Genomic DNA, 14,613 nt, shown 5'->3' with positions numbered 1-14,613 from the left:
CATCCATCTGTCCAACCATCCAACCGTACATCCAACCGTCCAACCATACATCCATCTGTCCAACCATCCAACCGTACATCCATCTGTCCAACCATCCAACCGTACATCCAACCGTACATCCAATCATCCAACCGTACATCCAATCATCCAACCATACATCCATCTGTCCAACCGTACATCCAACCATCCAACCGTACATCCATCTGTCCAACCATCCAACCGTACATCCAACCGTACATCCAACCATCCAACTGTACATCCATCTGTCCAACCATACAACCGTACATCCAACCGTACATCCAACCATGCAACCGTACATCCATCTGTCCAACCGTCCATCCATCCATCCATCCATCCATCCATCCATCCGTCCATCCATCCATCCATCCATCCATCCATCCATCCATCCATCCATCCATCCATCCATCCATCCATCCATCCATCCACCCCCCCTCTAACCTCTCTCTGCCTCCAGGTACACCACCAAGCACCTGAACGATGAGACTACCTCCAAGCAGATCAAGAACATGCTGCAGGCCAACTAACTTCTTCTCCAGCCCTGAGTAGGAACCGAGCGACAGGAAGTGTTAAGGTCCAAATTTCAGAAGAACTACTGAACAAAACTTCAGTTTTTTTGTCTTTACTTTGTATTTTTTTATTATTATTTTTATATTGTAAGTTCAAAAATAGGATGTTTATTGTTGAAGAAGGGACGAAGATCAGTGTTTGCATTCAGGTTTAATTCTGCCCCCTGGTGGACGTTTCTGATATTACAGTTGATGTTGTGATGCTAGGTAGAACCGACGCTGGACGTTCAAACACTGAGCTGATGGTAGATGCGCTTGCTCCCCCTCATGGCTGCAGTGATAATTACAACGACTAACTGCTTTTATTCCAGATTCAGTGACATCTCAGCTGTAACTCTGTAGGAACGGAAACGTTTCCGTCTCTCTGGTGTTTCCTGAAGTCCTGCAGCTCTTTGACTCAGAACCGACTGTAGGGTTGTTTCCTCCCAGTGTTTCTGTGTCCATCAGCTGGTTAATCTGACACGCCCGCCCTGCGCTGTGTGTAGTCTTACACTGGATGTGATGATGCGACTCCTGCAGCGGTCAGTGAGTCCATCCCAGCCTGCAGCATGTGGAGCTTCGGTCCAAACATTTCAGCTGCTTCATGGAGGTCAGGAGCAAAGAAAGCTGAACGAACCTCTGTGTTGATGATGATGATGATTTGGTACGGATGTGAGGAAGATCCTCCCACTGATGTGGATTTTGATGTTCTTGACCTTTGACCTGATGCTATGTGTTTTGAGCTTTAAGTTTCCTTGTATCTCGATGCTGCAGTTTTATTGTTTTTAATGATGTTTCGGCCAAATAAAATTTTTACATTTTTAATAAAAAAAAAAAAAGTTTGTTTTCATCTTTATAAGAATAATTTCAAACTCACCTTCATGGTTTATGAACAGAGAAAAAAAATTCAGATAAAAATTCCTTATTTATCTGAAAGGCAGCAGACGATGTTCCACAGTAACTCATCCTGAACGACTCCATCAGCTGTTAGCCAGCACTGCTGATCCAGCTCCTTTGCTTCTGCAGCTCCTCTAAAAGTCTGACTGTTTGGTTGGAAAGATGTTGGAGTGGGAGATCTGATCTGACCTTATCTGACCTGATCTGACCTGATCTGATCTGATCTGATCTGACCTGATCTGATCTGACCTGATCTGATCTGACCTGATCTGACCTGATCTGATCTGACCTGATCTGATCTGACCTGATCTGACCTGATCTGACCTGATCAGATATAAGGTCATGTGATCAGGGTCAGATCAGACCTCATCTGATCTGATCTGATCTGACCTCATCTGACCTCATCTGATCTGATCAAATGAGGTCAGATCATTTGATCTGATCTGATCTGACTTGATCTCTTCTCTCTCTTCTCTTCATGCATCCATGAAGCTTCCTGTTAAGTTCCCCTAGTAGCTGGGGTCAAAGTTCAGGTAATATTTGATTTTCAGATGCTAATCAGCTGCTCCTGGTTCTGGAAAAAATATCTTGTTGCCATGGTTACATGTGGCTGTCCTGACTGGAAATGATGCTGCTGCTTGTGAAAGAGTTTAAACTCAGCGTCTGAAACCTGATCAACATGTTTGGTGTTTTCATGAAATGTCTCTTTGTCTCAATGTTTTGCCCTCTGAGTGTTTTCTTAATAGTTCAACTTTAATATCAATGTTTCAACTTTGTCTTTTGAATCTAAATAGTCTAATCTCTACTCTTTGTTCAACCAGAAACAAACATCCACCAATAAAAATAATAAAAAAAAGTTTTTCCTTCTGTAAGTGAACCTAATATTCCATCATTTAACTTGAAATATTCTACGTTAGCCACTAGATGGCAGCAGAACAACCTGCTCTGAAAGAACTGAGCTGATCCTGGAGACAGTAATGTAGAGCTGTGCATCATCTGGGTTGTCATGGCAACTAATCTTGCAAGCATGTAGACTTTATATAGAAGGGGTCCCAGGTTTGAGCCTTGGGGAACTCCTTGTGATTTCTGCCCGTCCAATAAAAGTCATTAAAGACTGAATTGTTTTAACCACAGAATGAAAACCTGAACTGGACTTTCTCAGCTTGGGAAACGGCTTCACCTTGTTGTTTTGTAGAAACAAAGAACGACCAGAACATTGACAGGAAGGTCCAGAAGAGGTTCGTCAACGACACTGACCTCAAAATCCAATATGGCCGCCTTGCAACATACAACTCAGTGACAGCTGGAGTGAACTCCTGACCTTTGGATCTCGTTAAGGTCTCACCTGGAGTTCGTTCACTTTGGTCCGAATCAGTTGATGAGTTTATAAACTCAGAACCATTTCCAGTGGTTCCTTCCAGGGTGTGAATCATTTTGGATGAAGAGTGACTACTTCATGGAGCTGAGATGCATCCTGGCCGCATGCTGCCACGAGTTCATGGACGTTTCCAGTCGTTTTGTTATTGTCAGCAGAGCGGAGGAGGTCAAGACCTTTCCTCCGGCTGGTGGCTCCTCATGTGGACGACCAGGTGTGAAGAACCTTTGAACCTTTGAGTATGGCTCCTCCCCGGTGTGGATCCTGGTGTGGACGGTCAGGTTGATGCTGTCCTAGAACCAAAGCCTACAGGTCTCACAGGAAAATCCAGCTCCTTTGCTTCTGCAGCTCCTCTAAATGTCTGGCTGTTTGGTTGATCCTCATGTGGCTCTGCAGGCTGCTGTTAGCCATGAAACCTTTCCCACATGTGGCACACCTGTGTGGCTTCACACCTGTATGGCTCCTCTGGTGCCGTTTCAGCTTGGACGACTCCCTGAAGCGTTTGCCGCAGGTTTCACAGCTGAGCGGTTTCTCATTGGAGTGGATCTTCATGTGAAACCTGAACAGAGTGGAGTAGCTGAAGCTCCTTCCACATATTTTGCAGAGGTAAAGCTTGTCGCTGCGCTCATGATGTTTCAGATGGTACATCTGATAAAATCTTTTATCGCAATGACTGCAGGCTAACGGATTCTCGCTGGTGTGTCGTCTCTGATGGACCTTCAGGTACGACTTGGACTTCAGGACTTTCTTACAGGTGTCACATTGGACTGACGGTTTGTCTCCGCCGGGGAGATTCTCTGAAACCGGTGAGGTTTTGTTCTTATTTTGGCTTCTGTTTTTGAGAAAGTGATCCGGGTTGGGTTAAGTTAGAGCAAAGAGTCTTATAAGGTTTCCTCAGTTAATAAATTAATATTTATAATTATGTTGCCATAAAATTATAAATACTAACTATCTGTTAATTCATGTTTTAAAAATATATTTGTTTACCTTCTGAGGAATATTTGGTATGTGTTTCAGGTTTTATGATTCTGGTGTTGGATTTGTGCCTGTAATGACCATTGCGGCCTGCAGGGGGCAGAATAGATCCAGTGTACGTGGTGCCTGGCCCTGTGAGGAGATGAGGCAGGAGTTCAGGACCTCTGACCCAGATGAACCTCCATGCTGTCCACCTGTTGTCTTTTTCTGCTGAGTCAGCGGATCAAACTGAAACACCTCATAGCTTCAAACTCATCAAACTTCATCTGTCTGTGAAAACATCAAACTCTGCAGCAGTTATCGATTTCACTGTTTAAAATATTAAACCATCTCCACACCTGTCTGACCAGCAGGATGAAGCTCAAATCACCTCAAACTGAAGGTTAATACATGAATTAATATTAAACCTGTTTGTTCCAAATATCTGGTCCTGATGGAAGTTTAATGTCAGTAAATGAGTCTCAGACATTCTCAGTTTTGAAATTGTTTACGTGTCAGTTGTTCAGTAACCATGACAACGCCTGTGGTGAACATCAGGGCTTCGTGTTTATCTCCTGAGGTTTTGGATCCAGTTTTTCACTGTAACCGACTCTTTTCAGGTCAGATATTATTAGTTTTGTCAACGTTTTCTTCAGCTGCAGCTGCTAAAAATAAACGTGAATGAGAGTTTTTATTTATTATCAGGCAGATAGTGGGGCAGCCCCGCAGGTGGAGAAACGCTCAGCGCCGCTTCCTGTCAGCTGCTGCTTCATTTCACCCAGCGGGGCAGAAAGGGTTAAATGAACCTCCTTAAATAAAAGTGAATCTTTAGATTTTATTCTGCATTATTGTGAGGTCATTATGAGTCAGGATCTGGTAAATGAGCCCGGGTCTTGTCTGTCAGAAAAACATGAAGAAAGTTCTAATAATTTCTGAAAAGTTGTTTAAACTTTTGGCTAAATTTCAACATTAGAAACTTTATAAACAGGTCAACACTTTAAACAGAAATGTTAATAATTTTCAGACTTAATAATTTATCGAGATACTGAACATGTTTTAAGACTGAATCGGTTTTCTGTTGTCTGAACGTGTCATTATTACAGCTCCATATAAGGAGCTTCCTTCCTGATCAGAACAGGAAACTCCTGGTGACTGACAGGCGGCCGGAGCAGCAGGATGGATGTTTGTCTGCACTCTCTCATTTCTGTCAGGTTTTTCTCTCGTTCATGAACCAACAGATCATCTGCAGAATAAAAACAGTTTGAAACAGGCCTGCTTCCATAAGGTGGTTTTTCAGAATAAAAGTCCTTCTTTAGTTCAGAACCAGTGAAAGTGAAACTCAAAGTTTTAAAGTGAGCTGCTGAGATGAACCTGATGATCATTTATCCAATCAGAGCTCAGCTAATTATTCAAATTAGTTAAAAACGTTTCTATCTAAGGAGACCCAGCAGATCGCATCGAGTCGTTGACCTGCAGCGTTCACTCCTCCATTAGAGAGGAACAAACCAGAACCAGAGCGTTCACAGAGGACAGCAGGAACTCTGAGATGTTTCTGGAAAATAAAGAGCTTCAGACAGAGATAAATGGTTGCTAGGAAACTGCAGGTTCTGATCCACCGGGTTCAGGAAGAACCCGATCATTGTTCATAATAATAATCTGACCAGATCACGAACCTTATTGTTATATGTAGATGTTAACTCAGATCATTATAGCATCACATCAAAAATCTGATTTTTTGACAGAATTGTCCAGTTCTGATAAACACTGTCAGTGGAAAGTTGAGTGGAAAGAAAAAGTCTGCTGGAGAAAAGCTGCACTATAAACAGAGATGCCTGCAGCCTGGAGAGGGTTGGGAAGCAAAAACCAACCAGAGAGTTTAGAGGACAAAGCATCCAGAGACAGAACCAGCAGCGGGACAAGAGAGGACATCAGAACCACCTGGACTGAGGACTGACCACAGCTTCCTGTCTTCACGGTGTTTGTTTCTTGACAGTGTTGAAACAAACTCCATTCTGCTCTCAGATTTTCTGTGGAACGTTTCTTCAAATTATCTTCAGAAAATTTGACAACTGGCAGATTTTTCTCAGATTAGATCTAAAATGTTCAAAATAATACAACCTAGGAAGCTCAGATACTTAATAGCAATGATGGCTAATATAACACTATTAAATAAAATCAGCCAATCCAGGACCAGCGTTTATTTTCCTCAGTGCTGATTGGCTGAACCCCCCATAGTGGAAGAGTGTGGTATCACTGAAACATTTTCCATTGTGAGTATTAATGCAGATTAAGGTATATTTAGTGTTTGAACTATTAAAAAAGAAGCCAGTTAATATGAATAACATCAGTAAATATCGGTGCCAGATCACCGATATTAATATCACATATCGACAGTTTTTCTGACAGATTTCTCTGAAATCGTCCTGGTGGCTCCAGATGCTGAACCAGTTTCTCTCGTTTCTCCTTCTGTAAAACTTTTACTTGAGTTTCTGGAGTTTCCACTCTGTGTTTTTCTACCTGCTGACAGAAAGTCGTGTAAAACATCTGTATGGAAAGTGGCCTCAGGTTGTGGGTTTCAGTCACACTCCGGCTCCAGAGGCCGGATGTTTACGGCGAGCAGCAGCCAGACGCTGTGATCCCTCAGCCTCACTCTGCCTCCGCTCTGCAGCGGGACACACCGTGACTCACGCTGCTCTCTGACACATTCAGCCTAAAATTATTTCACACGTTTCTGCCTTCAGTTCACACAACGACTGAAGCGTTTAAAGGGAAATTCCCCCTAAAAAGTGTAAAATAAAATCTGTCATGTTTCCTTCAGTGACTCATGTTTGATTGTTTTGGAAGATTTTTGTCATTGTTGTTTCTTTTTTCTCTGAATTTTATCTGATGCAGATGAAAAAACCCACTGAAAATCATTTTTACCTGAAATTTAAAAGTTTTTTTTTTAACTTTATGGAGTTGTGCAGCTCTGCTGCCTGGCAGAGAGGCTGCAGGTTCAAATCCCATCTGTCCCCGTTTTCTCTGGGTTCCTCCAAAAGGTATTTCTGCTTCAATCAATCAAGTTTATTTGTTTTGCCCGTTTAATCAACAACGCAGCTCAAAGTGTTTTACATCTTAAAACACAAAAATCAAAGTCATAAACATCTTACAGTCACAGAGAAACCAGAAACAAACATCCTGATGAGGGGCATCAAACCATCAATACTCAGTAAATATACTGATCAATGCTCCATCATTATGTTTCAAAAGCAGCTCTGTCTCAGTGTTTCAGCTGTTTTGCAGTTTTTTTGGAAGTTCGTTCCAGATTTGTGGTGAATAGGAGCTGAAAGTGTGTCTCCAGGCAGAAAGGTTATTATATTTATAAATAAACTCCAGTTAAACAGGACAAACATGAACTTAGAGTACAAAAAACAAAATGTATGTCAGATTTTTACAGTCATTTTCCCTCTGAGTCTCTAGCAGAGCAGTAAAGATGAATTTATTCTGATGCTGCGTAGAAATCTTTGTGGTCGGTTCTTGTAATTATTGGTTTATTTATTGCTAACCTTTTAGTCCAACCAACACTTTGTGTGTTTTTTAACTTCCGTTGGTTGAAGCAGTGGAATTTAGTGTCCTCTAGTTAAATATTCATTTCCAGTGTGTTTTTATTGTGACTTCCTGTAAAGTCACAATAAAAATAGTAAAATTGCTGTAAAATATTCAGTTAGGTTATAAGTAACCTAACTGAATAAAAAGTCACAGTGTTTGCTGCAGAACTGCTAACAAGTCATGGATTTCCTTGTAAGGAATTTCACAAATCCATCCAGAAATGCTGAAGTCCAAATTCAAGGAAGCCAAAACTACAAGGTAAGTTGAACAGTTGGGTGTAACAGCTGAGTCCTCCTGCCTCCTCATCAGATTTCTGAAGCTTTCATTCGTCCTCCAAGTGCTTCAGACAAACAAACTTTCCCAGAAACTCAGATCTAACCCGGCACTTCCAGGACGTTCTCCACCCAAACGCCTGGCCTGATCAACAGTCTGTTCATTCTGACTGCTTCAGACATGAATTCATGAATTTACTGTGTTGATGTGACATCTTGTTGTTTGGCTCGCAGTAGCATCGTGTTTTCTGCTAATGTTAGCTGTGTGCTAGCTGTTAGCTCCTTGAGGACAGAACTGTACAGCATGTATTTAATAGCATATTTAATGTTAGCGTTGTATGCTAGCTGTTAGCTTCAGAGGCAGGTATTGAATAGTATATTTACATAAATAGTTTGGCTTTGCTTTTGTTGTTTTTGTGTTTGAGATCAAAAAATCCAAATGCTCTCAGTGACAGTGCTCCATCGATAATCTGCTAATAAGCTTCAGAAATGGTGGAGTGGCGAGCGGTGCGATGTGGATGGGGGCGGGGCTTCATGTGCCTTATTTGCATTTAAAGAGACAGAACCAAAGCGAGTTGCTCTCAGAACCGAGGTCCAAGAGGATCATGTGGATCTATGATAGCCAGGAACTCAGACCAAAACATGTCAGATCAGATTTATATCAGCCACAACTGAATGATTTTAATGTGAAATGGAAAAATTCAAAGCATAACATTTCCACTTTAATGCTGAAGTAAATAGTCTTAGCAACATGACCTTGTGAATTTTTGACCAACATGTTTGGTTGTCTTGATTTAGTTTCTTTTCACCAGGAAGTTTCAGTTTTTCTTCTGTTAGCAGAAACAAACCGCCGTTCGATCAGAACGAAGCTCCATGTGTGAAGCAGCGCAGTGGAAACGAGCTGCGGTCGACGGTGGTCTGCTGACTGAAACACTTTCAGTTTCCACGCCGCGTGGGGAGGCGACCAACCAACGCGCAGGAAAACCCTGCAGGCGTGGGCGGGGGGCATCATGGAGTCCCAGAGGAGCTGCGCCGTCACGGGGAGTTCAGGCCTGCAGCTCTACCTCCAAACCGAAAACACCTTGAAAAACCCAGAAGGTTGATCCGGGTGTTTGGACCGGTACCAGCTGCTGGGTTATTTATAGAACCAGATAATACAACACCTGCAGCGTTTAATGTGGTTCTGATTTGATCCAGGATGAAGATACTGACCTGGTTCTGAGCAGCAGAGTAAACCGGGTCGGGTCAGAAGAACCGAGTTCTCTAGGAACAGAGTTCATTCAGTTCAGAAGCTTCAAATAAACCTGGATGTGCTGAACATCTGGAGCTTCTGCAGAAAGAAGGTCGATGATGATGATGATGATGAAGAGACGTTCCTCCTCGTCAGCACCACTAAGTTTAAAACATCATCATCATCATGTTTGTTATTGGTATCTAAACAGAGACCTAGTAAACCGGTCACCGGTTTACTAGGCGGTTTGGTTCGGTGACCTGCCAGCAGCAGGTTCTGGATCGAGGATCCACCTCTGATTCCAGGGTCAAAAGGTCATCAGAGGTTTTATTAAGTAGGAGGAAAAGATGAGTTTGGTCTCAACAGGTAATATTGTCACCAGACAGGCTGCTGAGGATCTGATTGGTCAGATTCAACCAGACGCTCACAGCAGATCAGAGATTATTTATGGGACATTTCAGGCTGTGACGGTAAAAACTGACTCTTTAGAACAGGGGTGTCCAAAGTCGGTCCTGGAGGCCCAAAGTCGGTCCTGGAGGCCCAAAGTCGGTCCTGGAGGCATCCTGCATGTTTTAGTTCCCTCCCTGCTGGTAGAAACAACCTCCTCAGCAGGTCAGTGTTCCTCTCAGGCCTCTAATGAGCCGTCATTTGATGCAGGTGTGTTAAACCAGGGAGAGACTAAAACATGCAGGATGCCGGGCCTCCAGGACCCAGTTTGGAGACCGCTGATTTAGAAGAATGTACTCTGAGGTGTGTGTCTGTGTGTGTGTGTGTGTGTGTTAGTCCATTTCAGACCTGGTTAAATGTTCAGCTGGGAGCAGCAGTGAATGCTTAACAGACCGCAGAATAAAACATTACTGTTGTCAAGGAGATGAGAAAAACTGAAAACAGACCGAATGACCTCTGACCTTTAATTCATTTTATGGGTATTCTGTGGAAGAATTAATGCAAAATCATAGATCTACATGATCCTCTTGGACCTCGGTTCTGAGAGCAACTTGCTTTGGTTCTGTCTCTTTAAATGCAGATAAGGCACATGAAGCCCAAAATGTGATGATACATAATGTCTATATCTATTTACATATAGCTATGAGCATATGTATATCTATAGAAATATATACGTGTAGATATAACTGAATGTCATCAGCATAGAAGGTAACGTACACCTACTGTTTGAACAATTCAGATCAAAACTCTTCATAGGATATTTTATAACACATTAAAAAATAAGACATCAGGATGTAAAGCAGCAGCACCTGAACGCGTCACTACAAACATGAAAAGATGAAATTAATTTTTCCTCTCTGTGTTTAATGAGCAGGTTGTTGGTCTTCAGGCTGATGCTACATGTGCAGAAGGCAGCGCTCTGGTGGCTGTGAGGCTCATTTGGCTCATTTCAGTTAATTACAGTGGGAATACATGTGGTTAAAACTATTTTCTGTCTAGAAAATATTATTGAATTAAAATATTTAACCTTAAAAACACAAAGTTTTAAGCCCAGAAAGATCTTTAACAGTCGACTAGATGGAAAGAAGTTTTTTAGATCTGGAGGAGAAACGAGTCAGAAAACGAATCATGAGAGAAAGAGTCATCCAAACTCGGTAATATCTGTCTAATTGAAGACAGATGATTGGCTGCGGCGACGCCTGAAGGGAAAAGAAGAAGGACGTTCTGTCAGTTTGAAATATGAGACGTAACAAACAGACTGAAGCAGTTCAGAGTTTGGTGTAGTTAAAGTAACAGCACAGTGTGAAACCACTGAACCGTCGGATGATTTCCTGCACAACTGGAGGATCAATGATTATCCATCAGGAACGCTGCGGCGCCGTTTGAGGCGCTCAGGAAAAGAGAAAAGCAGCAGGAGGTCCTGGACCGTCCAGGTTCATGGAGTTTTAAATAACACTCACATGCTGCTGAGGTTCAGGTCAAAGGTCATCAGGAGCCGAAAACGAGTGGAGATGGATTTTGTTGTGATGAAATCAGATTTTACAGCCGTTTGGTTTGTCTGATCCGTAAACTGGTTAGTAATCAGATGTTCTCAGTCATAAAACCACCAGTTTGTTTACAGATGTTTATGTTTAAATCTGGACAGATTTGATTAATAAATGTTTACAACCTGATGCTGCTGCTTTCATGAACAAGGATCATCTGATGAAGAAACTGTAAATTCACTGAATAAAACAGATTTCAACCGACAGACTGGAACTTATTTCAATAAACTGTTTAATGGCTCCATAAAGAACCTGGTTCTGGTTCTGGTTCTGGATCAGCAGAAACCTGGAAGACATTCAGGAGCCGACAGGAAGAGGAAAGTCGTGAGTCATGGCTGACGGATCCGGACCAGCAGAACCAGCTGGAGACCCGGACCGTGACTCAGTGGACCGGACCGAGGTTCTGACTCAGAGTGTGTAACCCGCCCGCCCGCCACCGCTTCCTGTTTTACTGTTTTTGGCAGGAGGAAGGAAGAAGCTGCGGTTCTGCCAGAGTCCAGATTTAGGAGGAAATTCAGCCCAATACAAACCGGACCGTTTTGGTTCTGATGGGTTCTGGTGAGATAAATAATGCTGAAGCTTTTATTTTGAAAGAAAATGACTCAGGTCTGTCAGTAAAGCAGTTAAAGGGTTAATTTCTCCCTGAATGATGGAAACTGTTTCATTCCTGGAGTTTATCTCTGGGTTTCGGACCAGGAACCCAGAACCGGCCTGGTTCTGTGACTCCCGGATCCGGACCCTAATCGGACCGGAGCTGAACTTTCACCCAGTTTTCCCTCTGACTTCACTGGGAACAGAACCAGAACCGACCGGGCCTCTGCTTCCAGGTCAGACGGTCCTGGATGACACAATGACAGGAACCGGGCCAACTGGACCTCAGAGGAAACGTCTGATTGGACCGCGGATCGACCCGGAACATAGGAGGAATAAATTCCAGGAAAGTGGCTCAGCGGATCGGATTCATTCCTGAGTTCATCCCTCAGGAATGACATCAGAAATTCTCCTCCAGTGAATCCGACCCGGTTCACAGGAAACGGGTCAAAGCAAAACAGAACCTCTGGTCCAAACAAAGCAGGGCTTTTATTTTGACATGTTTGATTTCAATAAAATATAAAAATAAAATCATTTCACAACAGAAGGAGGTCAAATTAAACACAGCTAGGTTAAATTAGAGTAAATAAATAAAAGTTCTGACCCGGCGGTTCTGATAGAACCCGGTTCTGTCCTGCAGTCATTTTGACTCTCTAAGCTCCGCCTCCGTTTCCAACATGAAAACTAGCTAAAAGCCGTTTAGCGGTTAATGTAGCGTCTGGAGCCGCTCCAGGCGCCGCTGCAGCTCCCTGCTCCTCTTCGTCAGCTCGTCCTTCTTCTTCAGCAGCCTGCGCTCATCCGCCCGCGCCTCCTGGATGAACGCCGTCGCCCCCTGCAGGATGGCCACCTTGGCCGCCTTGGGGTTGGCGGCCAGCGCCGGGATCTGCTCCCTGAGCGCCAGCAGGCTGAGCCGCAGCTCGCTGCGCCGCTGCCGCTCCAGCACGTTGTGAGTCCTGCGTCGGTCCTCGTCCTCGTCGTCCGACCGCGGGCTCCAGCAGCGCCGGCCGCCGCACCGCTGCTTCGCCGCCGTTGCCAACGGCGACATCGCCGGGCTCTCTGTCAGCTTGGGCCGTTTCCCAGCAGGCTGTGGGGCGGCGTAGTTGTGCTGCTGGATGTTGATGAGGGAGCGTTTGAGGACCAGAGGGGACCGATGGGACGTCCTCCGTCTGTCCACCGTCACCACGTCAATCTCTTCTTCCTCACCATCCTCCTCTTCCTCCTCTGTGGAGACAGAACCAACATGGATGAAGCAGAACTTCATCAGACCAGAAGGAAAGACTCCAGAAAATGTTCATGCGGTGACCAGACAGGACTCAAATTTATATAAATATTTATGTAAAAAATTTATATATTTTTTTAGATTTTTTAAATTTGACTTAGAAATTTTATTTTTAAGTGGATGAATGTATTGTTTATTGGGTTTACATTTATGTATTGATAGAACAAAGTGACTCTGAAAGCCTTTCTCTGACCTGAACTCTGGGGTCACGGCCCCCTGGGGCCCCCTCTGGGGTCACGGCCCCCTGGGGCCCCCTCTGGGGTCACGGCCCCCTGGGGCCCCCTCTGGGGTCGCCACTGTGTCAGAACCAAACGTCTCCTGATTCTCACCTGATTCGCTGCTGCTGCTGAGCGGCGGTGTCTCCAGACTCAACTCTGACCCGACCTCCATCGCCACTCTATTGTTGTGGGCCTGGTTCAGGTCCTGGTTCTGGTTCTGTTCCTGGTTCTGGCCCGTCGGTGTGAAGGGGAGCACCTCAGAGGGGTCGATGCACGCCGCCGCCACACTCTGCAGGTCCTGCAGGTATCCGGTCTCTTCCCGTGCATCAGAACCAGCCGCCAGCCCGCTGGTGCCGGTCGGGTTCTGCCGGGCCCGGAGGCACTCCAGCCGCTCGGACACGGCCCGCTCCAGCTTGGCGGCTGCGGCGAAGCTGCTGCTCCACATGCAGTCCTGGATGATGAAGGACTGCAGCGCGGCAGAGGGGCGGAGCTCCTCGTCCAGCAGGTCCGACAGCGCCTCCAGGTGGTCTGCGGCAGACAGCGGCGGGTCCGAACGGGGTGGGGTCCGGCTGGGGGACATCGGGGGGGTCGGCAGGAGCTCAAACTTCTTCCAGATGTCCTCGCCGGGACCGGGCTGGAGCTGGCTGGGGAAGACGTCTTCATCGTCTCCACCCAGGAAGAAACATGGCTGCATGGAGTCGAAGTCGTAGAGCGCTGGGGGCGTGGCCAACATGACCGCCATCATGGCCGCCTGCACAGGAAGCAGAGTTAAGATTTCAACAAGGAATAAAATGATCCGGTGGGGTCCAAACTGCTGGCTCCATCAGAACCAGGATCTGTTTCTACCATCAGAACCTTAAAGTGATGCATTCACTGACTGCAAAAGAATAGGAATAATCAGCTAAGCAGCTGCAGCCAATCAGATACAGATTTTATTAAAAATCTCCTTTAAGACAAAAATTATCAAAATAAATCCAAAATGTTAACAATCATATCTGCTTATTTTGCATTTATTTGAACAAATTTAAAAGAAAAAAATAAACATTTGTATTATTTTTTCTCTAGGAAATGTCAGAAAATGAATGTAGTTTAATAAAAGTCAACATAACATGTTTATATAATCTTTGGTTCTGATGGGTTCTGTTGTCTCAGCTACTTACACATATCAATGCAGTCTGAATCATCATATTTACATAAAACCATAGAAGAAGAAGTTCATCAGCTGATCAGACTCTGGTTTAATATCAGGTTTAATTTAAAATCTTAGACATTATTTAACATAAAGACAATAAAACTCTGTTCTATTATAAATCTGGAGGTAAAAAGTGACTTTAATCAAACAGCTGAGATGTTCTGGTCCAAATGTTTCAGTTTATTTAGAGTCAAACAGAAACATTATGGATTAAATATAAGATTTATGAATATTTAATAAGGAGCTGATGAACTCACCTCTGAACAGAAATATTCAAAGTTTCTGGAGAAGAAAGTTAAAATCTTCAGAGGAAAGTTTGCTGAGCAGAACCTGATCGATGGATCCGATCAATAACTGGATTATTACTGTTATTATCGTTGTTGTTGTCGCTGAGCTGGTGGTTTCCTCCGCTCTGTCTGAATCACCGCATCCAGCCGAACTTCACGCATTTATACCCTC

General features: G+C 44.1%; 2 protein-coding genes and 1 long non-coding RNA gene across 3 annotated transcripts in view; 2 read left to right on the top strand and 1 right to left on the bottom strand.

The window, feature by feature from the left end:
- LOC106952750 (protein FAM49B-like) overlaps nucleotides 1-1,394 on the top strand; it is a 20,032-nt gene extending 18,638 nt beyond the window's left edge. Inside the window, exon 11 of the mRNA XM_015041067.1 lies at nucleotides 476-1,394. Coding sequence (XP_014896553.1) covers nucleotides 476-545 — 70 coding nt within the window. The 3' untranslated portion in view covers nucleotides 546-1,394. The remainder of the gene's footprint in view (nucleotides 1-475) is intronic.
- A 5,299-nt stretch (nucleotides 1,395-6,693) lies between these two features.
- LOC106952752 (uncharacterized) lies at nucleotides 6,694-6,906 on the top strand. Its single transcript, XR_001426046.1, has 2 exons — nucleotides 6,694-6,817; nucleotides 6,855-6,906. It is a non-coding gene; the product is annotated as an uncharacterized LOC106952752 (long non-coding RNA).
- A 4,105-nt stretch (nucleotides 6,907-11,011) lies between these two features.
- Nucleotides 11,012-14,613, bottom strand: LOC106952749 (transcriptional regulator Myc-B-like). The gene is made up of 3 exons (XM_015041066.1): nucleotides 14,412-14,613; nucleotides 13,074-13,713; nucleotides 11,012-12,686 (listed from the first exon to the last, which is right to left on the bottom strand). Exons 2-3 carry the CDS (start codon nucleotides 13,705-13,707, stop codon nucleotides 12,172-12,174), a joined length of 1,149 nt encoding a protein of 382 aa, XP_014896552.1. The 5' UTR covers nucleotides 13,708-13,713; nucleotides 14,412-14,613; the 3' UTR covers nucleotides 11,012-12,171.

This window comes from Poecilia latipinna, unplaced genomic scaffold (assembly GCF_001443285.1).
Source record: "Poecilia latipinna isolate Pla-1442-1.1 unplaced genomic scaffold, P_latipinna-1.0 Scaffold537, whole genome shotgun sequence".
Taxonomy (NCBI): Eukaryota; Metazoa; Chordata; class Actinopteri; order Cyprinodontiformes; family Poeciliidae; genus Poecilia; species Poecilia latipinna.
The sequence above is the reverse complement of the archived record's forward strand: the minus strand, read 5'-3'. Positions and strand labels throughout refer to the sequence as shown.